Source organism: Diceros bicornis, chromosome 31 (genome assembly GCF_020826845.1).
Source record: "Diceros bicornis minor isolate mBicDic1 chromosome 31, mDicBic1.mat.cur, whole genome shotgun sequence".
Taxonomy (NCBI): Eukaryota; Metazoa; Chordata; class Mammalia; order Perissodactyla; family Rhinocerotidae; genus Diceros; species Diceros bicornis.
Genome location: NC_080770.1, coordinates 266,382 through 285,169, shown reverse-complemented (window position 1 = coordinate 285,169; position 18,788 = coordinate 266,382). Strand labels below are relative to the sequence as shown.

The 18,788-nt window shown below is 62.4% G+C and overlaps 1 protein-coding gene across 1 annotated transcript; it reads left to right on the top strand.

The window, feature by feature from the left end:
* Positions 1 to 82: 82 nt before the first annotated feature.
* Positions 83 to 18,719, top strand: ANO9 (anoctamin 9). Its single transcript, XM_058526043.1, has 24 exons — positions 83 to 145; positions 6,350 to 6,424; positions 6,519 to 6,644; positions 6,825 to 6,970; positions 8,102 to 8,148; positions 8,275 to 8,333; positions 8,416 to 8,489; positions 9,067 to 9,201; positions 9,338 to 9,434; positions 9,616 to 9,676; positions 9,806 to 9,888; positions 10,016 to 10,120; positions 10,207 to 10,365; positions 10,446 to 10,482; positions 10,745 to 10,856; positions 14,926 to 14,983; positions 15,124 to 15,221; positions 15,375 to 15,505; positions 16,156 to 16,308; positions 17,139 to 17,286; positions 17,822 to 17,923; positions 17,996 to 18,089; positions 18,194 to 18,306; positions 18,441 to 18,719. The coding sequence occupies exons 1-24, from the start codon at positions 140 to 142 to the stop codon at positions 18,466 to 18,468; spliced, it is 2,247 nt and encodes a 748-aa protein (XP_058382026.1). The 5' UTR covers positions 83 to 139; the 3' UTR covers positions 18,469 to 18,719.
* The last annotated feature ends 69 nt before the right edge of the window (positions 18,720 to 18,788 follow it).

Genomic DNA, 18,788 nt, shown 5'->3' with positions numbered 1-18,788 from the left:
GAGGCGGGAGGAGGGAGGAGGGAGGGGTGAGTCCCACGCGGAAGTCAGGTAGAGAGCCCGGCGCCTCGCAGCCACACTCGGTCCCCGCGCCCCGACCGCCCGCCCGCCCGCCCGGCCGGCCCGGGACGCAGCCGCCACCATGCAGGTGGGTCTGGCGCTGCGCGGGGTCTCACCTGCGCCGCCGCCGCGGGGATCCCGGCCACGCCCACCCGGCCTGGGCCGTCCCGCCAGCCTGCCAGCCTCACCTGGGGAGTGCCTGCGGGCTTCCCAGCGGCTGAGGGGCGGCCGACTGAGCCGTGACAGAGTCCAGCGGAGGCCCCAGATGGGGGGGCGCGGGGGGGGGGGGGGTGTTGGGGCAGGACACAGGAGGGCAACCTTCCTCCGGGATTCTGGGGACCCCAGGGCCGGGCTCTTAGTGAGATAGGGAAGGCATATCGCGTCTTCGCCATCGTCCCCCCCCAACCCCCACCCCCACCCAGGACAAGGACCCCCAGACCTTGCCCTGCAGCTGGTACCTGGGTGGGAGGGGACTGTGGCCTACAGGGTGGGAAGGCCCAGGGGACCAGCTGGGCCCTCTACTCCCTGGGGGTCCTGCTTCAGGTGGAGGAGGGGCCAGCTGGGGGCTGCTGGATTCTGATTCTGAGGGACAGAGCAGGAGGCTGTGGGGGCCCCGGAGGTGGAGAACCTCCTGGGAAGACATCCTTTCTCCCCTCTGCCAGGGAAGGGGGGGGCAGTCCGCGCCTGGGCAGCCCCCCGAGGAGACCCACGCTGATGTGGGGAGCAGAACCAGCCTCCCCCTCAGCCTCTCCAGGGCCCTCCCAGCTGTGGGCCAAGTGGGGGGCCTCTCGCTCTGCCTCTGCCTCTGCCTCTGCCCAGGGCCTCCTCAGCCCTTCCAGAGCCAGCTCTGGGCCCCGGCTGCTCAGGCTGAGCAGATGCCCCGCCAGCCCCCTCCTCCCATGCCAGCCCTGCTGGGGTGGAGGAGGGCCTTGGGGGGGTGGGGGTAGGGGTGGGGGGTGGGAGGCAGCACCTGGTTTGGCTGAGGCTAGAGAATCAGCCCTTTGCAAAGGGCAGGTGTGGATGCAGACAGCAGGGAGGACCTGGGTCCAAGCCTGCCCTTCCGGGCTCAGATCCCTCCCCTGGCTCCTCACTGCCCCCAGCTGAAGCCCAAGCTGCATAGCTGCCTGAGCAGCTCCATGGGGCACCCTCCATGGCCCCGCTTCTGCCAAGCCCCAGCCTCACCTTCTGGCAGCTCCCTTCTTGTTCTTTACACTTCTGCAAAGCTGAAGTGCTGAGTACTGAGTCCTTGGGAGTAGCAACTTCCAAGTCCTTGGAGGTGCTGAGTACTGAGTCGCTGGGAGATACTAACTACCAAGTCCTTGGAGGTGTTGACTACTGAGTCCCTGGGAGTGGTAACTACCAAATCTTTGGAGGTGCTGAGTACTGAGTCTCTGGGACGTGCTGAGTACCAAGTCCCTCACTGTCCCTCACGGCCTGTCCACACGTTTCCCTCTCCCAGGAATGCTGCACCCACTTTCTCACCTCCTGCCACCTCTTGCCCTACAAGGCCAAGCTCCAGGCTTCCTCCCATGCCAAGTAGGCACCTGCCCCTCCAGGCCCATGTCCACTCACACCACGCACTGCCCGAGTGGGCTGCACGTGGAGCAGGCTGCCTTGTCAGTGAATGTCGGGGAGGGAAGGAGGGATGATGGACACACAAAAGGATGAACTGACAGATGACAGACAGATGGACAGCTGAAGGGTCGGAGGGGCAGATGACCGGCTTCTGAAGCTGAGGAGGCAGAGCCAGGTGGGGGATTTGCTCAAGGAGGGTGGCAACAGGGCGGCTGGGCTGGGCAAGCAGGGTGGGCTTCTCTGTGTTTGTGGACTTTGGTGGGGGTGGGCGGGTCCCCTTGCTGGACGACGAAACTGCAGCATGCCAGGAGGGCTGGAGTGTGACGTGCCGTGCCCCTCGGCAAGGGGGCCCATGGAGGGTGAGGGGAGGCCCATGTGTGTTCCGTGTGCAGCCAAGGTGATCTCACACATGTGCTCCATGTAGCCCGCTGGGCCAGGCCTGGTCAGGAGCTGGGTGGCCGTCACATCTGCACGTCTGTCTCCTCCGTCCACCGGTGACCTGGAGGCCGGACTGGGAAGGGACGGGCAGGGGCAGGAGTTCCTGGCTCTGAGTCTTCATGTCCCCACGGGGAGGGAGGGTCTCACCGGAGCTGTAGCATCTCCAGAAGTTTTCTCATCTGGAGCGGGGGGTGAGCCCACTGGGACTCTGGCCTCTGCCAGGCCCCAGGTGCCGGCTCACTGGGTGTGTGGCCTGTAGGGGGTGGGGCTGGAAGGGCTGAAGGGAGACGACAAGTGACTCCAGAGCCTGCACCCCCGATCTGTGTGCAGGGACATGCTGGGGGTCTGCACATGGCAGGGCTGGGACCCCCGAGGTGGAGTGAGCAGAGGCGGCCCTTGCTCCTGCCTGGGGGTCTCACACAGCTTCCTGGAGGTGGGACCCAATGGACGGAGACACAGGGGTCCCGGACACCTTGCTTCGGGTGCACGGAGCAGTCTGCTTGGCTGGAGGAGCCTCGGGATGGGGCCGTGAGCCCAGAGTGTACGGGAAGCAGATTCTCAGAACCTGGTCTCTGTCCAGCTGTGGACCAGGGCCAGTGGGGGGGTGGTGCTCTGACCTGGCTGCTCCTGTGGCTGCTGGCCCATCACCAAGGAGTGACCAGGCAGTGACAAGGGCAGCCCCCAGGTGTGCGTGTAGCTCTGCCCTGCGGGGTCTCTCTGTCCCGTGGTCTGAATCAACGGTGGGGGTCAGTGCCCGGCAGACACCTCCGTGGCATCACTCTCCACTGGTCCAGATCATGCCCCAGCCCCCAGGGGAGGTAGAGTCAGCCTTTTCCAAGAGGCTCCAGGTAACCGTCCCAAACCTGTGTGATGCGCTGTGAATCGGGAGCTGCGCCAGGTCCAGCAGCCTCATTTCCGGGGCCACTAAGGGCTGGCCTCCCGCCCCGACCTTTGAGGGTCCCTCGCGGACATCCTCTCTTCCCGGGCTCCCTCCTCCTCTCTGGATCCCAAAGTCCTGCCCAGTCTGGCTTCCCTGAGCTGCCCCTTCCTGTCCCGGGGTCCCCTCTCTCACCCCTGCTTGTCCTGTGTGGTCTTCAGCCTCCGCCTGCTAATGTAGGGGGGTGTCTCCTTCGGGCCTCTGCCAGAGGAGCTCGGTCCCAGGCACAGGAGAACAAGGAGGGCCCTGCAGGGTCTGGAGTCAGCACTGGGGGTCCTGCCGACATGAGGATCAGTGTCACTCACGAATTCCTCCAGCATGACGCTTACTGAGCCCTACGGTGGGCACGTCACGGAACCGGATGCTGGTGACGTGAATGTCCCCTGTCCCCTCTAGCAAAGACTCACTCTCTTCCCCGAGACAGAGGCCTCAGGCCCGGGACCCCTGCCCCTCCCTGCAAATTTGTCTGTGAACCGCCGGCTTCTCCTCTGGCCTGAGGCGGAGGAGACATTTCAGGTCCGCAGGCCACACCTGAGCACAGGGATCTGTGGGTGTCGGGGAGGGCAGGGGGTGCCCGGGAGGCCCCAAGCCGGGAGAAGGCGGTGCTGTTGGCGAGGGGGACAAGAGGGCCGGGGTAGGTGGAGACCCACGGCTCCAGGAGAGCAGGGCAGAGGGCCAGGGCGAGCCCGCGACCGACAGGGTGAGAATCTCACAGCCCCGGGTGGGAGCCACCCTGTGGGTTTGGGGCACGAGATGGCGTCTACACTGGCCCGTCTCCATGTGACTGCGGCGTCTGATGCCATAGAGCCTGCCGTCCATGGTTGGATTGATGCATTTTTGGCTTCTGTGACTGAGACAGAGGGGACCCAGGCCGTCCCGGAGCGGGCAATTTCTGGTGGGCACGGGGTGGGGGTGGGCGGCTGGAGCAAGGTTGCAAGTTTAGCAAAACAAAGGAAAAAACAGACACCTGGTTAAATTGAGTTCTGCATAAACAATGACATTTTCTTTTAGTAAGTATGCCCCATGCAATAGTTGAGACACACTTACATAAAAGGTGTCTGTTGTTTATCTGAAATTCAAGTGTGACTGGGCGGCCTGCGTTTTCCCGGCAGCCCTCGAGGCAGACTGGCTGGAGCAGTCCAGTGGGGCTTCCTGGAGGAGGCGGGTCTAGCGCTGGGCAGGAATGTGTTTGGCGAAGAGAAGGGGTAGCAGGTGGGAGGATCAGCAGGGGCAGCGGAAAGTACCAGGTGCCAGGAGGAGGGTGATGCCTGGCAGGGGGAGGGGACGACTTTGGACTGGGCTGAGGGCTGGTGAGCAGGGGTGGGGCGGGGCCTCCCTGGGGCCAAGGGGGGCAGTGGGCTGGCAGGGCCCCAGGGCCAGTGGGGGCCACGGAGGGGTGGGCGGCGCCCAAACCTGCCAGTTAGTCTAGGTGAGGTGGGGTGCTCCAACGGACACAGCCCCAGAGTGACCCCCACACCCTGGGGCTGGGGTCCCCTGGGACGCTGCAGGGTCCCTATCCCTCTGGGGTCCCTGGGGGTCCCAGGGAGCTGCCAGCTGGGATACTGCTGGGGTCCCTCTCATGGGCACACACAGCGTGCTCCACGCTGCGCTGGGCCCACAGGACGCCTTGGGGCAGACACCGACACTGCCCGAGGCTGGAAGATGTGGTGATCTGGCCGGAGGGCATGCGGCGTTGGCATCCCCAGGCTCTTGGCTCCGAAGCCAGCGTCCTCCCCTCGTACCTCGGCCCGGGGTGCCCCCGCGTGACCTGCTCTGACCGTCTGCCCTTGTCCCCACCTCCTGCATGCCTCACCCCGATGCCACGCAGCTCCCCCAGCGAGGGGCCCTGTCACTTGTCCCGGCCTCAGAGCCTGCTGTCCATTTGCCCACTGAGAGGGAGCGAGGCCCGAGCCCATGCCCCACCCGACGCCGACCCCACCCCCCGCTCCCCGCCTGCCAGCGCGCTTTTAGCAGAGCTGTAAGAGTTCCTGAAGCGCTATAGAGACGTACGGGGCCCCTTCGCCCTCAGTCCTGCTTCCCCCGACGTCAGCGCCCCACCACCTGGGGCACCCAGCGCAGCCCCCCTGACCATCTTTTCCACGTGTGCCCTTTCCTGTGCCAGGTCCCTGCAGGATCCCACGTGGCACGGATGGTCACGTCTTGGCCCTCCCGTGTGTGACGGTCCCCATGTCCCTCCTTGTCCTTGGCTATCTGACTCTCGAGTCTGCTCGGGCTCTGGAGAAGGCCCCCCAGGTCTCCTCATGCTGGGACAGGACGAGAGCTTCAGGGACCTCACACTGTGACCTCACACTCTGTCAGGGGGTCCCCACAACCCGAGGACATCACCGTGACTTGACCTTCCTCAGCGGGGCCGAGGGGCACCTGCCGGGTTCTCCTCTGTAAAGTGACTCCTCCCTTCCGCACTTTCGCCATCAGTCACTAAGTCCAGCCCATGCTCCACAGGGAGAGTAAAGCTCCGCCTCCCGGACGGAGGAGGAAGGGAACGTAATGCTCCTGATGCTGCCATGGTAAACAGATATGCAGGGAGAGGCTCAGAGGCCGTGCACACATTCCCTTCCTCCTTCAGGTTCTGCCCACTGACCTTCTGTCCATCTGTCCATCTGTCCATCCCGGGCGTGCCTGAGCAGTTACTCCTGTGGGCTTCCCATCGGACTTACCATTACCAAACTCAGCACCGTGTCATTGGTCCCGGTGTCCCGCCCACCGCCTGCTCGTTCGCCTGTTGTGTGATCTTCCACCCTGTGGGACGGCACAGTGTCTCGTCCGTTAACCCGCTGACGGGAATCTGGGTTCTCTCCACAGTTTTGATGTGAAATATGCTGCTGTGAGCTCTGTCTGTGTCTCCAGTGGTGGCCGGGCCGGGCCATAGGGTCTGGGATGTTCAATTTTGTTTCCCAAATTCATGTACCAACTTGTGCACTGCAGCCACACACAGGAATTCTCTTGACTTTGCCGCTGCCAGACCCAAAAATGTCTGTGACCGGGGCGTAGAAGGTGGCGCCTCCCGGTCACCTGACCTGTGTTTTCCTGATGGGGCACCTTCCAAGTGCCCCTCTTCTGTGAGATCCGTTTGCATCACTCCGTCCCGTCCTGTCTCGGGCATGTCCTGTCTCGGGCATTTCAGGAGCTCTTTGTGTAGACTCCCAAACACACCTCCACTGCTCGTTTGTGTTGCAGCCCCCATGCCCCCCACCCACCTGGAACCACCGCCTGGTCACGTGTTTGCCTGCCTCCCAGCTTTATGTTCTCACCCCTGGACCTGGAGCACCTGGCCCGGGAGGCGGTAGCACCGAGCCTGTCTTCTGTCTGACTCCACCCCAGGGTGAAGAGAGCCTCCAGATCCCGAGGGGGACTGAAGGGGACAGCTTCCCGCTGATGGAGATCAACGCTTGTGAGGTGAGTCTCAATCGGACCTCTCCGGAGGGGTCCCACCCCCCGCCGCCTTTCGCCCAGCCTACCCTGTGCCCGGCCCCACACCTCCTTCCTCCAGACCGAGACTTCTGAGCAGTGGGATTTTGTCCTTGTGGCTGAGCTTTGCACCCAGAGAAACCCCAGGCAGATCCACCGGCAGCAGCGGTTCCTGGAGGAGCTCAGGGGAAAGGGCTTCCGTTACAAGGTGGGCCGGCTGGGGGCCAGGGCCGTGCGGGGTCCCGGGGTCTGGTGGGTCCCGGGGGGCGTGGTCTGGAGAGGTGGCCGGCAGCCTTGTGCCTGAGGTGGAGGGGACAAGCCCGTGGCCGTGGATGAGGGGGAAGGCTCTGAGGTGGAGCAAAGGGTCCCATGCGCACCCCGCCCCCAGGTGTTGGAGGACAAGGAGAAGATGTTCTTCGGGATCCGAGCCGACAGCAGGCTCTTCAACCTGTACCGCACGCTCCTCCTGGAGCCCGAGGGTCCTGCCCCCAGCGTGGAGCCGGCTGGGCTGGCCCCCATCCCAGCCACCACCAGGTGAGAGGCTGGCCCAGAGCCAGGGCCAGAGGAGCCTGCCACCCACGTGCCTGGTCCAGGCGGTGAGGCTCCCCAGGATGGTCTCTGGGCGGAGGCCCCAAGGGACAGTTTTCGTGTCTGTGACAAGGGGTGAAGGCCTTCTCACCTCTTGGGATTCTGAAGGTTACATGTGACTGTGTCCCCGGGACACAGAGTGTAAACCAGACTTAAAAGGTGGGCAGCCTTTGGAGAGGCTGATAGGACCCCAGATGCGGGGCCCCATCTCTCCTCTCCAGACCGAATGTCCCTCCCTGGACTTCTGTCCTCAATTTCCGGGCACCCACGACTCCTCTCTCTCCAAGCATCTACTTCTCCTCTCGACCCTCCAGCCCTCCAAGCTGGTCCACTGCCCTCCCCTCTCCCTTCTCCATCACCGGCTTGGCCCAGCCCAGCCCAGGCCCCTCCAGCTCAGCTGGGGCCTGGTCGGTGGAGACTGGCCTGGAATTTGGATACAAGGCAACAGAGGGGTCTCCTGTGAACACAGGACAACTGGCTGGTCTCAGGGGTGGATGAGGAGGGGCACCTTGATGGGGCCTGGGAGGAGCAGGCTGTGGGGAGTGCCCTGGGACACCCGAGAACAGTGTCTCACAGGAGATTGTTCCAGAGGAGTGTGGCTCTGTAGTAGGTGCCTGCTGTGCCACTTCCTGGCTGTGTGGCCTTGGGCAAGTTACTCAACCTCTCTGAGCCTCTCTCTCCCCCTAGGCAACATGGCTCCCAGGGCTATAAAGGAGATTTGTGCACATAAAGGTGTAGGGTGTGCCCTGGACATGTAGGGGTCCAGGTGGGAGGTGTGATTGGAGGTGGGGGTCTGGGAGGAAACGGTGCAGGGCTGAGTGTCGGGGTCCTGAGAGGAGAGGCGCTGCCCCTGAGAGGGCCTCACCCTGAAGCCACGGAGCAGCTGGACCCTGGGAGCATTTCAGGAGGTGGGGGGTGTGCTCCCAGGTGAGTCCTGGATTCTGGGCTCTGGTCAGGTGGTCAGGGCAGGGGGGCTGGGGGCTCTGCCGGGACGGAGAGGGGCCTGGACCAGGCCAGACAGAGGGGGGATTCACCGAGGTCATGCAGGGCCATCCTGAACCAGCTCTTGTATTCCAGAATCCGGATTGTCAACTTCATCCTGAAGAGCAAAATGGCAGCTAGCGGTAAGGATGGGATGGGCAGGCAGCCTGTGCAGCCGCCACCAGGAGGGGCGCTGTCCTGGGGAGAACAGGGTGGGGTCCTCCCCTGCCCTCACTCCCCTCTGACCCGAGACTCCCTGTGACCCCTAGACACCTTTGAGGAGTTGGTGAAGGATGGGGTCTTTGAGACCAGGTTTCCCCTGCACACGGTGAGGGCTGAGCTGGCTGGGAGAGGGCCTGAGGGCAGGACCCGGGGGCAGGGAGCTCTCACTGTCTGCCACCTGTGCCCAGAGGGAGGAGGACCTGAAGAAGAAATGGGCCCAGTGGAGAAACATGTTCCACAAGCAGCCAATTGATGATATCAGGTAAAACTGCCCCAAACAAGTCACCTGTGCACCCATGGACACACCTGTATACCCACAGACACACCTGTGCACCCAAGACACACCTATGTACCCACAGACACATCTGTACACCCATAGACATACCTGTGCCCCCACAGACACACCTGTATACCCACAGACACACATGTACCCCCCATGGACACACCTGTGCCCCCACAGACACACCTGTATACCCATGGACACACCTGTGCCCCCACAGACACATCTGTGCCCCCACGGACACACTGGTACCTCCCACAGACACACCTGTGCACCCAAGATACACCTATGCACCCACAGACACATCTGTACACCCATAGACATACCTGTGCCCCCACAGACACACCTGTATACCCACAGACACACCTGTACCCCCCATGGACACACCTGTGCCCCCACAGACACACCTGTACCCCCCATGGACACACCTGTGCACCCACAGACACACATGCTGTCACTACAACACTCCTTGCCCCTACACGCGGCACGCCCCACCCAGGCGCTGGCCCGTGGTGGTCACCCCTGGTGGGTGGCCCTGACGGGGCAGCTGTGGCCGTAGGGACTACTTTGGTGAGAAGGTGGCCCTGTACTTCGCCTGGCTCGGCTGGTACACCTACATGCTGGTGCCCGCCGCAGTGGTGGGCCTCCTCGTCTTCCTGAGCGGCTTCTCCCAGTTAGACACCAGCCAGATCAGGTGAGGGGGCTGGGCTGGGGGCCGGGAGGGGTCCTAGGGCCAGAGATGGGGTGCAGCAGGGTCTGGGGCCTGGGGCGGGGGCAGGAGGGCCCTGTGTCAGGGAACAGCCAGCACCAGTTCTCCCCTGCACCCCCAGCAAGGAGATCTGTGAGGCCCACGACATCTTCATGTGCCCTCGGGGCGACCACGGCCGCAGATACCACCAGCTCTCGGACACCTGCGCCTTTGCCAAGGTTTGCCACCCCTGGGGTCCACTCCAGACCCAGCTCGCCCTGCAGGTGGGGCCCAGCCTGTCCTCCCAGAAATGGGGAAGCCGAGGTGGGGTCCCTGCAGAGCAGGGCTCACCCTTCCCCCTGGGGGGATGACAGGTCGGGGGAGGAGGCTCCCGCCCCACGCATGCACCTCCCTTCCCAGCTCACCCACTTCTTCGACAACGACAGAACTGTGCTGTTTGCCATCTTCATGGCTCTGTGGGGTGAGTCACCTCGGCACCTCGGGGGGCCAGCCTGAGCTCCGGGACCACTCCTGTCCCCAGCCCCCTGGGCCGCCACCCCAGACCCCTCCAGCGATTCCCTGTGACGCCTCTCCTTGCTCCCGGCTGCAGCCACGGTGTTCCTGGAGCTCTGGAAGCGGTACCGAGCCCGCGTGGTCCTGCACTGGGACCTGTATGGCTGGGACGAGGACCAGGTGAGGCAGGGGAGGTGGTCCAGGGCTGTGTGTGGCCGCACAGCTGGGTCTGCCATGTCTGAGGCATGTGTCCCGTGTTGGAGGCGTGTGTCCCCTGTCTGAGGCATGTGTCCCGTGCCCTCTGCAGGAGGAAATGGCGCTCGAGCTGATCAACTGCCCCGACTACCAACTCCGGCCGTACCAGCACTCCTACCTGCGGAGCACGGTCATCCTCGTCCTGTCTCTGCTTATGGTACCCCTGGGGAGCCCAAGCTGGGGCTGGACCCGGGCTGGGGATGGCCCTCTCAAGGCCCCAGCATCCCGGCTGCCCTCCCGCAGATCTGCTTCATGATTGGAATGGCCCACGTCCTGGTGGTCTACCGCGTGCTGGCTGCTGCCCTCTTCAGCAACTTGCCCTTCTTGGGGGAGCAGGTGACCACAGCCGTGGTGGTGACTGGGGCCCTGGTGCACTACCTGACCATCCTCATCATGACCAAGGTGGGGGCAGGGGCGGGTGCGGCGGAGGTTGGGGGGCTCTGCCGAGGCCGAGGTGAGCCTTCCGGTCCCCCCTCCCGCAGGTCAACAAGCGTGTGGCCCTGAAGCTTTGTGACTTTGGTGAGATGGGGGCCCAGCCCCTCTCTGGCTTCTGGGGGAGCCACAGGAAGTGGGTGGGAGGATTTGGGGCTGGGGGTCCCGGAGCCCAGGGAGGGCCCTTCCCACTGTCTCTACTGCTGCTCCCGAGAGAGGTCAGGGCTCGCACCTGGGAGACAGGTGAGGGGCGCAGGGGTCCCTGAGTCGTCAGGAGAGGGCCTGGCCGGGCAGGGGGCTGCCGTGGGGGTGAGGGGCAGGCGAGGGACAGCCCCACCTCTCGTTCCAGAGCAGCCCCGGACCTTCTGGGAGCGAGAGAGGAAGTTCACGGTCAAGTTCTTCACCCTGCAGTTCTTCGTCCACTTCTCCTCCCTCATCTACATCGCCTTCATCCTGGGCAGGTGGGCCCCCCCCAGTTGACTCCCCCCTAAAGATGGAAGTACCTGCTCCTTCCAATTTTTAAAATAATTCCTGCTCAGAACAAGTGGAGACCCAGCATGGAAGCCCCCGTCCCCAGAGGTGTCCCTGTGGCTGGTCGGTGGGTCTGCCCAGCTTTGCTACACATTTAAGTCACACACACCCCACTGACACAAACGGTTCTGTCCCATAAGTAACTCTATCTGCTTTCTACGCTGGAAACATACCTGGGCATCTGCCGCATCACATGGATGGCAAGTGCTCCTTCCTGGGATGGGCCGGGATTACTGACCACGTCAGTGGGTGGACATCTGGGTGATTTCCAGTTTCGGGCTTTGTCCATAGAGCTGCAGTGAGCCTCCCACATAACACACACACACTCCCCCCACCTTCCTAATTAGCGACATGAACCCTTTGGGTCCAGTCAGTATACTTTTTCACCTTTTCTGAAAATAATTGCTGCATTTCTTCCGTGTTTGCTTAAATTTTGTAAGGTACATACACATTGCCGATTAATCCCAGACCCTGCCAGAACTTAAAAAAAACCCAGCTCCTCCTGGTATGTCCAGAGACATGGGGGTCCCTCGCCTTCCCTGTCCTTGGAGACGGCCCCCTCGGGCCGTGCTTGGCCCTTGATCCTGGGAAGCCCCTCACTGTAGGAGCCGGGTTTTCCGGAGACAGGGGGATGGAGAGTCCGATGTCGTAGCTTCCCCTTCACTGAGGGCTGGACGAGCGTTTGCCGGAGACAGAATTCCCAGAGGGACGGCATTTTCCTTACTTCAGAAGGGTTTTCGTCTCCGGCTTGCAGTGTGCATTCCGCAGGCCCAGCTCTGCACACCCCGTCCCACCCCATCTTCTGAGGTTCTCGGCCCTGTGTCTCCGAGGGTCTTCTGCACACGACACGCTTCAGCAACTCACTCCTCTCTGCTCTGCCTGACCAGCCTTCTCCCTACTGGGTGGTCTCCACCGTCACACAAATATGGGGTCCGTTCCTCCCAAGGAACCCTCCCACCTCATGTCCAGTTCCTGCCTCCCCCTCAATACCGGCCGCCCCCGCCCGCTGCTGGCTCTCCCTCTTCTCCCGACTCTCACCGTCCCTTAGCCCAGGACCTGTTCTGTGACTGAGGCACCATCACAGTCACCACCAGACACAGCAGCGAGGCCGCATGCCTCCACCCGGGCCTCTCCCTGGAGTCCAGACTCAGATCCAGCTGCCTCTGGGCATCCCCACTCGATGTCCCGCGGATGCCCCACCCTCACCGCGTCCACAGCTCGTCCCCAATCCCCCTCGGTACGCGCGGCCCACCTTCCAGACTCCTCTTCCCCTGGTGCCCACCCTGTGTCCCTCCTGCCCGGGACGCACCCGAGGCGGGGTGGGTGCTTGTCCTTAGCTGAGTTCTCAGCACCTCCGGCAGGCCTGGCGTGTGCACTCAAGTGGGGCAAATGAGAAGAAATGACCCGCACTGGCCAGCCCGGAGCCTCGGGTCTTCCCTGGGTTCCGGTTCCGAGGGATCTCCATGCATCTCGGGTCTGATGACCTCCTGCTTCGGTTTCCTGCTCCCTCCTCTGGAATTCTTTTTGTTTGGAAATTGGACCTTCTGAATTCACCATCTACTTTTCTTGGCTTTTCTCTCCCAATTTTGTTCCAGCTTCTGTGAGTTTTTCTTAACTGTGTCCCAACCCTCCAGCTAAATGTCCCACTTCTGTGCACATTCTAGGCGCTCCTTCCCATGGCTGCAGGTTCCCCACGGCCTCCTCTTTGTGGACGGCTGTCCTAGTCTGAGGATGGGGCCTTTCTCTTTCTTCTACTCTGGCATCGTGTCTGTTTCCTCCGATCTTGTGTGCTCTTTCTTCTGTCGGTCTCTGATTTTGACGTCAGAGACTTTCTTAGACGTCCCTGACTCTTGGCCATCTGGCTGCAATCGAGAAAGCCGTGTGCCAGTGGCTTTGCTCTGGGCGATGCGTCTCCCCTCGGACCTCTTGCACTGTCAGTCCTGGAGGGGAATCCCTGGTCTCCTGCCTGGAGGCAGCAGGATGGGTGTCGTGTGCTGGGAGCTCAGCTGGGGCAGGGACAGTATGGGGTCACAGCACGCACACCCACACGCCTTATGTTCCTCAAGTCTGAGCCGCACAGCAGCCCCATGGGGTGGGGACTCTCTGATCCTCGTTTACCAATGAGATGACCGAGGCCCAGACAGGTTAAGGCACTACCTCAGGGCCACACAGCCAGTAGGCAGTGGAGCAGACAGAAGCCAGAGGGCATGTTTCCAGAGCTCAGGTCATCCGGCCTCACGTGCGCTGCCTCTGCGGGCGGGGTATTCAGGAAAGGAGGGGAAAGTTGATCCGGTCGCCCATGTTACTCAGGAGGCAAAGGTTCTTTTCTATGTCGGTCGTGAGGTTTGTCACATGTTCTTTTATGGTGTCTGTTTCTCGTGCCATGCTCGAAAAGCCCTCTCCCTCCTCAAGACTGAAAACCTGTTCAGCTGTGATGCCCGTTAGATGTTTATGGTTTTGGCATCTAACCTTCAGATCTCTGATTCATAAGGAACTTGTTCTGCTGCGAGGGGTGGAGGAGGGACCCTGTTGTATTGTTTTCTGAATGACAGCCAGTCGTCCCCAAGCCATAAGTGACTCCTGCGTCACCACCACTATCCTTTGTCATCTACCACATTCATGCTCACTCGTGTCTCTGGTCTTTCTGTGGCCATGGTCCAGCGCCTTCCCGTGTTAACTGTTACTGCGTCGGCTTCACGGTCAGCTGGGGCCTGCATTCACGGCTCTTCCTCTCCACTTTTCCTTAATTATCTTATTTACACATTTATTATTCTAGGTCAACTTTAGAATCCTTTTGTCAAACTACGTCAAAATTCTGTGGGATTTAGCTTCAGATTGCAGTAAAGTTTTACATTCTTTTAGGGAGAATTGACATGGACACCGTACTAGTTTCCTGTGGCTGCCATAATGAATGACCACAACTCAGTGGCTTTACACAACACACATTTATTACTGTATAGTTCTGGAGGCCAGAAGTCCAAGATGGGCCTCCCTGGGCTGAAATCAAGGTTTTGGCAGGGCTGGTTCCATCCAGAGGCTCCGGGGAGCATCTACTCTCTTGCCTTTTTAGCTTCTGGGGGCACCTGCCTTCCTTGGCTCCTGGTCCCTTCCTCTGTCCTCAGAGCCAGCTGCTCAGGCTGTGTCCTTCTCATCCGCCGTCTCTCTGGGTCTCCCTCTTCCCCATTTAAGGATAAACCTGGATGAGCCCGGACAATCTCTCCACTTTAAGGCCAGCTGATTGGCCACCGTGACACCCTCTGCCGTGTAAGATAACGTAGTCTCACACACCAGGAATCAGAAGATGGAAGTCTTCAGGGGCCCGTCATTCCATCTACACCAAAATATAATCTACTCATGCCTTTTTTCATGTTCTTTAGCAGTTTTATAGTTTCCTTCACCTGGGTCCCACCGAGCTCCTGTGAATCTCACTCTAGTTATTTCGTAATTTTTGCTGGTGTCTGCGACAGCTATTCCCTCCTGCCACGATTCCCAGGATTTTCTTGCATCCAGGAAAGCCAGCCAAGCTTGACAGCAATTTTGTATCCACCCTGAGTGCTTAGCCAGGATTTATCCACCCAGCCTCTCAGTTGATTTATTTTGTTTTTCCAGGTATAGAATCATATTTCCTAAAATAGTAATTTTTTCTGTTGCAAATTTATACAATTCCAGCACTGTGTTAAATGACAGTTTCATGACCTGGGGCAGGAGTGCTGCCAGGATTTCACCGCTGACGTGAGCCGGCCTTTGGTTTAACATAGCTTACATTTTTCATCATGTTACGGAAAGCAGGTGATTTAAACACAAAGTAACCCCATGTGCACAGTCTCCGTGGGGAGGAAACTGAGGCCACTCCTGACAGGCCGTGCAGGACACATGTCTGTGCACACGTGAGTGTGTGCAGAGTGGGTGCGTCTGGGTGACGGCTGCACCTCCAGCACCACCCTCTTTGGGGCTGGGGTCTTTCCTTCCCCTCTACTGCCCCTCTGTCCTCTGCTCCAGGATCAACGGTCACCCTGGGAAGTCCGTGCGCCTGGCAGGGTTGTGGAAGCTGGAGGAGGTCAGTCTGTCCCAGATGCCTTACAGCCATGTCCCTGAACTACCCTCCCTCCCGGGCCTCCTCCTACACGCCCACCTCCCCATGCCTGACCTCCCACTCCTGACCCTGCAGTGCCTGACCTCCCACCCCTAACCCCACAGTGCCATCTCAGTGGCTGCATGATGGACCTCTTTGTGCAGATGGCCGTCATCATGGGTCTGAAACAGACGCTCAGCAACTGCATGGAGTATCTGTGCCCGTGAGGACCGCCCTTTCCCAGGGGCCCTCCGCCCCCACCTGCCCCCAGGGGGCACTGAACCCGCAGGGCCCAGGCCTAGAGCCAGCGGTTCTGAGCGCCCCTCAGCCCCAGCGCTGCTCCGTCCTCCACCTGGTTCTCGTCCTCCACCTCCAGGTGGCTGACCCACAAGTGTCGCTCGAGGCAGGGCCACCTGTCCCGGGACCCTGACCTGGAGGCCTGGCAGCGCAACTACCGCCTGAACCAGGTCAACATCTTCAGCCTGTTCGACGAGTTCATGGAGATGAGTACGTGGCGGAGTTGGAGGCACAGGGTCAATGAGGGGGGTGCCTATGGGGAGGGAGGTTGGGGGAGGAGGGGCGGGTACTGAGGGGTTGGGGGTAGCAGGGGCAGGTACCAGGGGGCAAAGGGGCTGGGTACCAGGGGGCTGCTGGGTGGAGGGGTGGGTACTGGGGATTTGGGTGGTGGAGGGGCGGGGTACTGGCAGGGGCTGTGGGGCAGAGGTGCAGCTACCAGGGGTTTGGGGGTGGAGGGGCTGAGTACTGGGGGGCTAGTGGGCAGAGGGGCTGGGTACGGGGGGTGGGAGGAGGGGAGAGTAAGGGGTGGGGTGGTGGGCAGAGGGGCTTGGGGGAGTGGGGTGGTGGGCGGAGGGGTGGGTATCGGGGGGCTGGTATGTGCGCCCGCGGAGGGGTGGGTATGGGGGAGGGCTGGGAGTGGATGGGTGGATACAGGGAGCTGTGGGGCGGAGGGGCGGGTACCGGGCGGGGGCGGGGTGGAGGGTTGGGTACCTCCGGACTGGTGGGTGGAGGGGTGGGGACTGGGGACTGGGGGGCACATGGTGGGCTGGAGGAACCTGGGAGGCTGCAGGCACTGCGGGGGTGGGGAGCTCAGGTGGCTGGCGCCCCGCAGTCGGGTGATGCCTGCCTGCCGCCCCCAGTGATCCAGTATGGCTTTACCACCATCTTCGTGGCCGCCTTCCCGCTCGCCCCGTTGCTCGCGCTCTTAAGCAACCTCATGGAGATCCGCCTGGATGCCATCAAGATGGTCCAGCTGCAGCGGCGCCTGGTGCCCCGCAAGGCCAAAGACATCGGTCAGGGCCGGACTGGGGGCGGCGTGGGGCAGGGCGGGGCGGGGCGCTCCAGCCAGTGCTGGGGTGGCAAGGGGCGCTGGGACCACGGCAGCCCCTTGAAATCATCGCTGTAAGTAGCGGTGGCAAGACAAGCCCCTCACCCCACAGACAGCCCCCAGCCCTTTCCTGGGGTCTGCCAGGACAGGGGATGGGCCTGAGGTGGGCTCAGGCCCCAGGACGGTGTGGCTGGCTGCACCTTGCAGGCCCCTCCCTCCTGCACCAGGATCCCTGGGGACCCAGCCCTAACAGCTGGGAGCTGAGGGAGGGAGGGTCCAGCAGCTGGGGGCAGGAACTGAAAGCAGGTGACCTCAGTCACCCAGACCCTAACCAAACCCTCCTGAGGTGGACAGGTGTCAGAGATGAAGAGAGGGGATGGGGTGCTGGACGTGGGCAGGGGAAAGACAAGTGTGAGGGAGGCCCCAGTCTCGGGCCCAGGCTAAGAGGTTCCACCCTGGCATGGGGACCCAGGAGGTGGAGCAGGCTTGGGGGCAGCCGAGGGGTTCAGGCAGAAGATGGGGGGGCAGGGAGACCTGAGCCCCTCCCGGTCCATGTCACAGAGAAGGGGGTGCAGGAGAGCGGCGGCCGTGCTCTGTCGGCCTTGGCCCAGGTCTTCCTTCCTCATCAGCGACCTGGCCCCACGGCTGCGATGGGCTGCAGTGGGCAGAGGTGTGATGAGGCCCCCTGACCACCCAGGCTCCCAGCCTTGGGGGATGGACGGGTGGAGGTGGGGTGGGCGGTACCAGCCTCCGGGCTTGAGGAGCCAGACCCCTCACCCGGCTGCTCTGGCCCAGGGACCTGGCTGCAGGTGTTGGAGACCATCGGCGTGCTGGCCGTCATAGCCAACGGGATGGTCATCGCCTTCACGTCAGAGTTCATCCCCCGAGTGGTGTACAAGTACCACTACGGCCCATGCCGAGGGGGGGCCCACCCGCCAGTAGAGTAAGGGGGCGCCGCCACGCAGCCCGGGGAGCCTCAAACTGCCCAGAGACCCCTGGGAAAACCGGACCACCCACAGCCCAGCCCCAGGGGAGCCCAGGGAAAGGGCTCGATGCTGCCAGTACTGCCTGGGGTGGTCCTCCGCACCGGCCTGCAGACCCTTGGCTGGAGCCCAGGAGCAGTGACTGGGACCCCAGTGGGGATTAAGGTCCCAGAACCAGCTGTTTTCTGAGCAGGCACGACCAGAATGGCTCCTCTCCCAGAGTCAGACCCTTCACAGCCTGCTCCAGGCGAGAGGGCAGAGCGGCGTCCTTACTCAGCTGCTCCAGCCCTCAGGGCGTCCTCCACCCAGCAGGGAAGGCAGCTGGTGACGCCCGGAGGTGCTTCAGTCTCCCCCACGGAGGGACAGGCAGGAGGGGCTCTGTGCTGTGCCCCACCCTGACGGCCCCACCAGACAGGGAGTAGCTCCAGGAGGCCCCCCAGGAGCCCTCGGGGCCACACCTGCAGCCCACACCCGCTGCTCCTCTCGCCTCCCCAGCTGCCTGACTGGCTACGTCAACCACAGCCTGTCTGTGTTCTACACCAAGGACTTCCAGGACCCCGACGGGATAGAGGGCTCAGAGAACGTGACAGAGTGCAGGTTTGGAACCCCGTCCCCCGTGGGGGCCCTCTGAACTCCTGACCCCTGACCTCAGGTGCTTCCCCACCCCAGGTACCGGGACTATCGCAACGCTCAAGACTACAACTTCTCGGAGCAGTTCTGGGTCCTCCTGGCCATCCGCCTGGCCTTCCTCATTCTCTTCGAGGTGGGCCAGGACTCGGGGAGGGGCTGGGACAGCTCTCTCCAGGCCTCCTCCAGGACGCCCACCCCTGAAACCCCTGCTCAACCCCCCGCCCCTGCCGCCCCCAGCATGTGGCCTTGTGCATCAAGCTCATTGCCGCCAGGCTGGTGCCTGACGTGCCCCAGTCTGTGAAGAACAAGGTTCTGGAGGAGAAGTACCAGAGGCTGCGGGAGAAGCTGAGGTGCGGCGCCAAGGCAGGCGGGGTGTGCCGGGCGGGCCGGAGCAGGGCCTGGAGGGCATTGGGGGGCTGGGGCAGGGGCGCCCAGTGAGGGGGGCCCTGGCCCTGATCCCCACCAATCCCCTTCCTGCCTCCAGCTCCAGCCCAAAGAGCACGGACGTGTAGGGGACCCAGAGCCAGTCGAGAGGCGCTGGTGCCCGGGGGCCGAGACTCAGAGCCACCACCCATGCCCGCCATGGCTGCGTGTGTGGAGTGGGGGGCTGAAAGAAGGCCTGTGTACATGTGGGCATATAAGTGGGGGTCCCGGGAGGCCCGAGTGCATATGGGTCCGTGTACGTCGGCGGCTCAGGGCAGCTCTGAGCGGCCCCCCGTGTGGTCTGTTCCGTCTGTCCAAGCTCACAGTTGGCACAGCCCTGACTTGACCGGCCCCCATAGAACCGGCACTGGGGTCTTCTCATGTGGTCACAACGCACGAAAACCAGAAC

Coding starts and splice junctions, on each gene's coding strand:
- ANO9 (XM_058526043.1), top strand. Junction 9,677..9,805: donor CATCTTCATGGCTCTGTGGG/GTGAGTCACCTC, acceptor TCCCGGCTGCAG/CCACGGTGTTCCTGGAGCTC. Junction 15,222..15,374: donor TGCATGGAGTATCTGTGCCC/GTGAGGACCGCC, acceptor CTCCACCTCCAG/GTGGCTGACCCACAAGTGTC.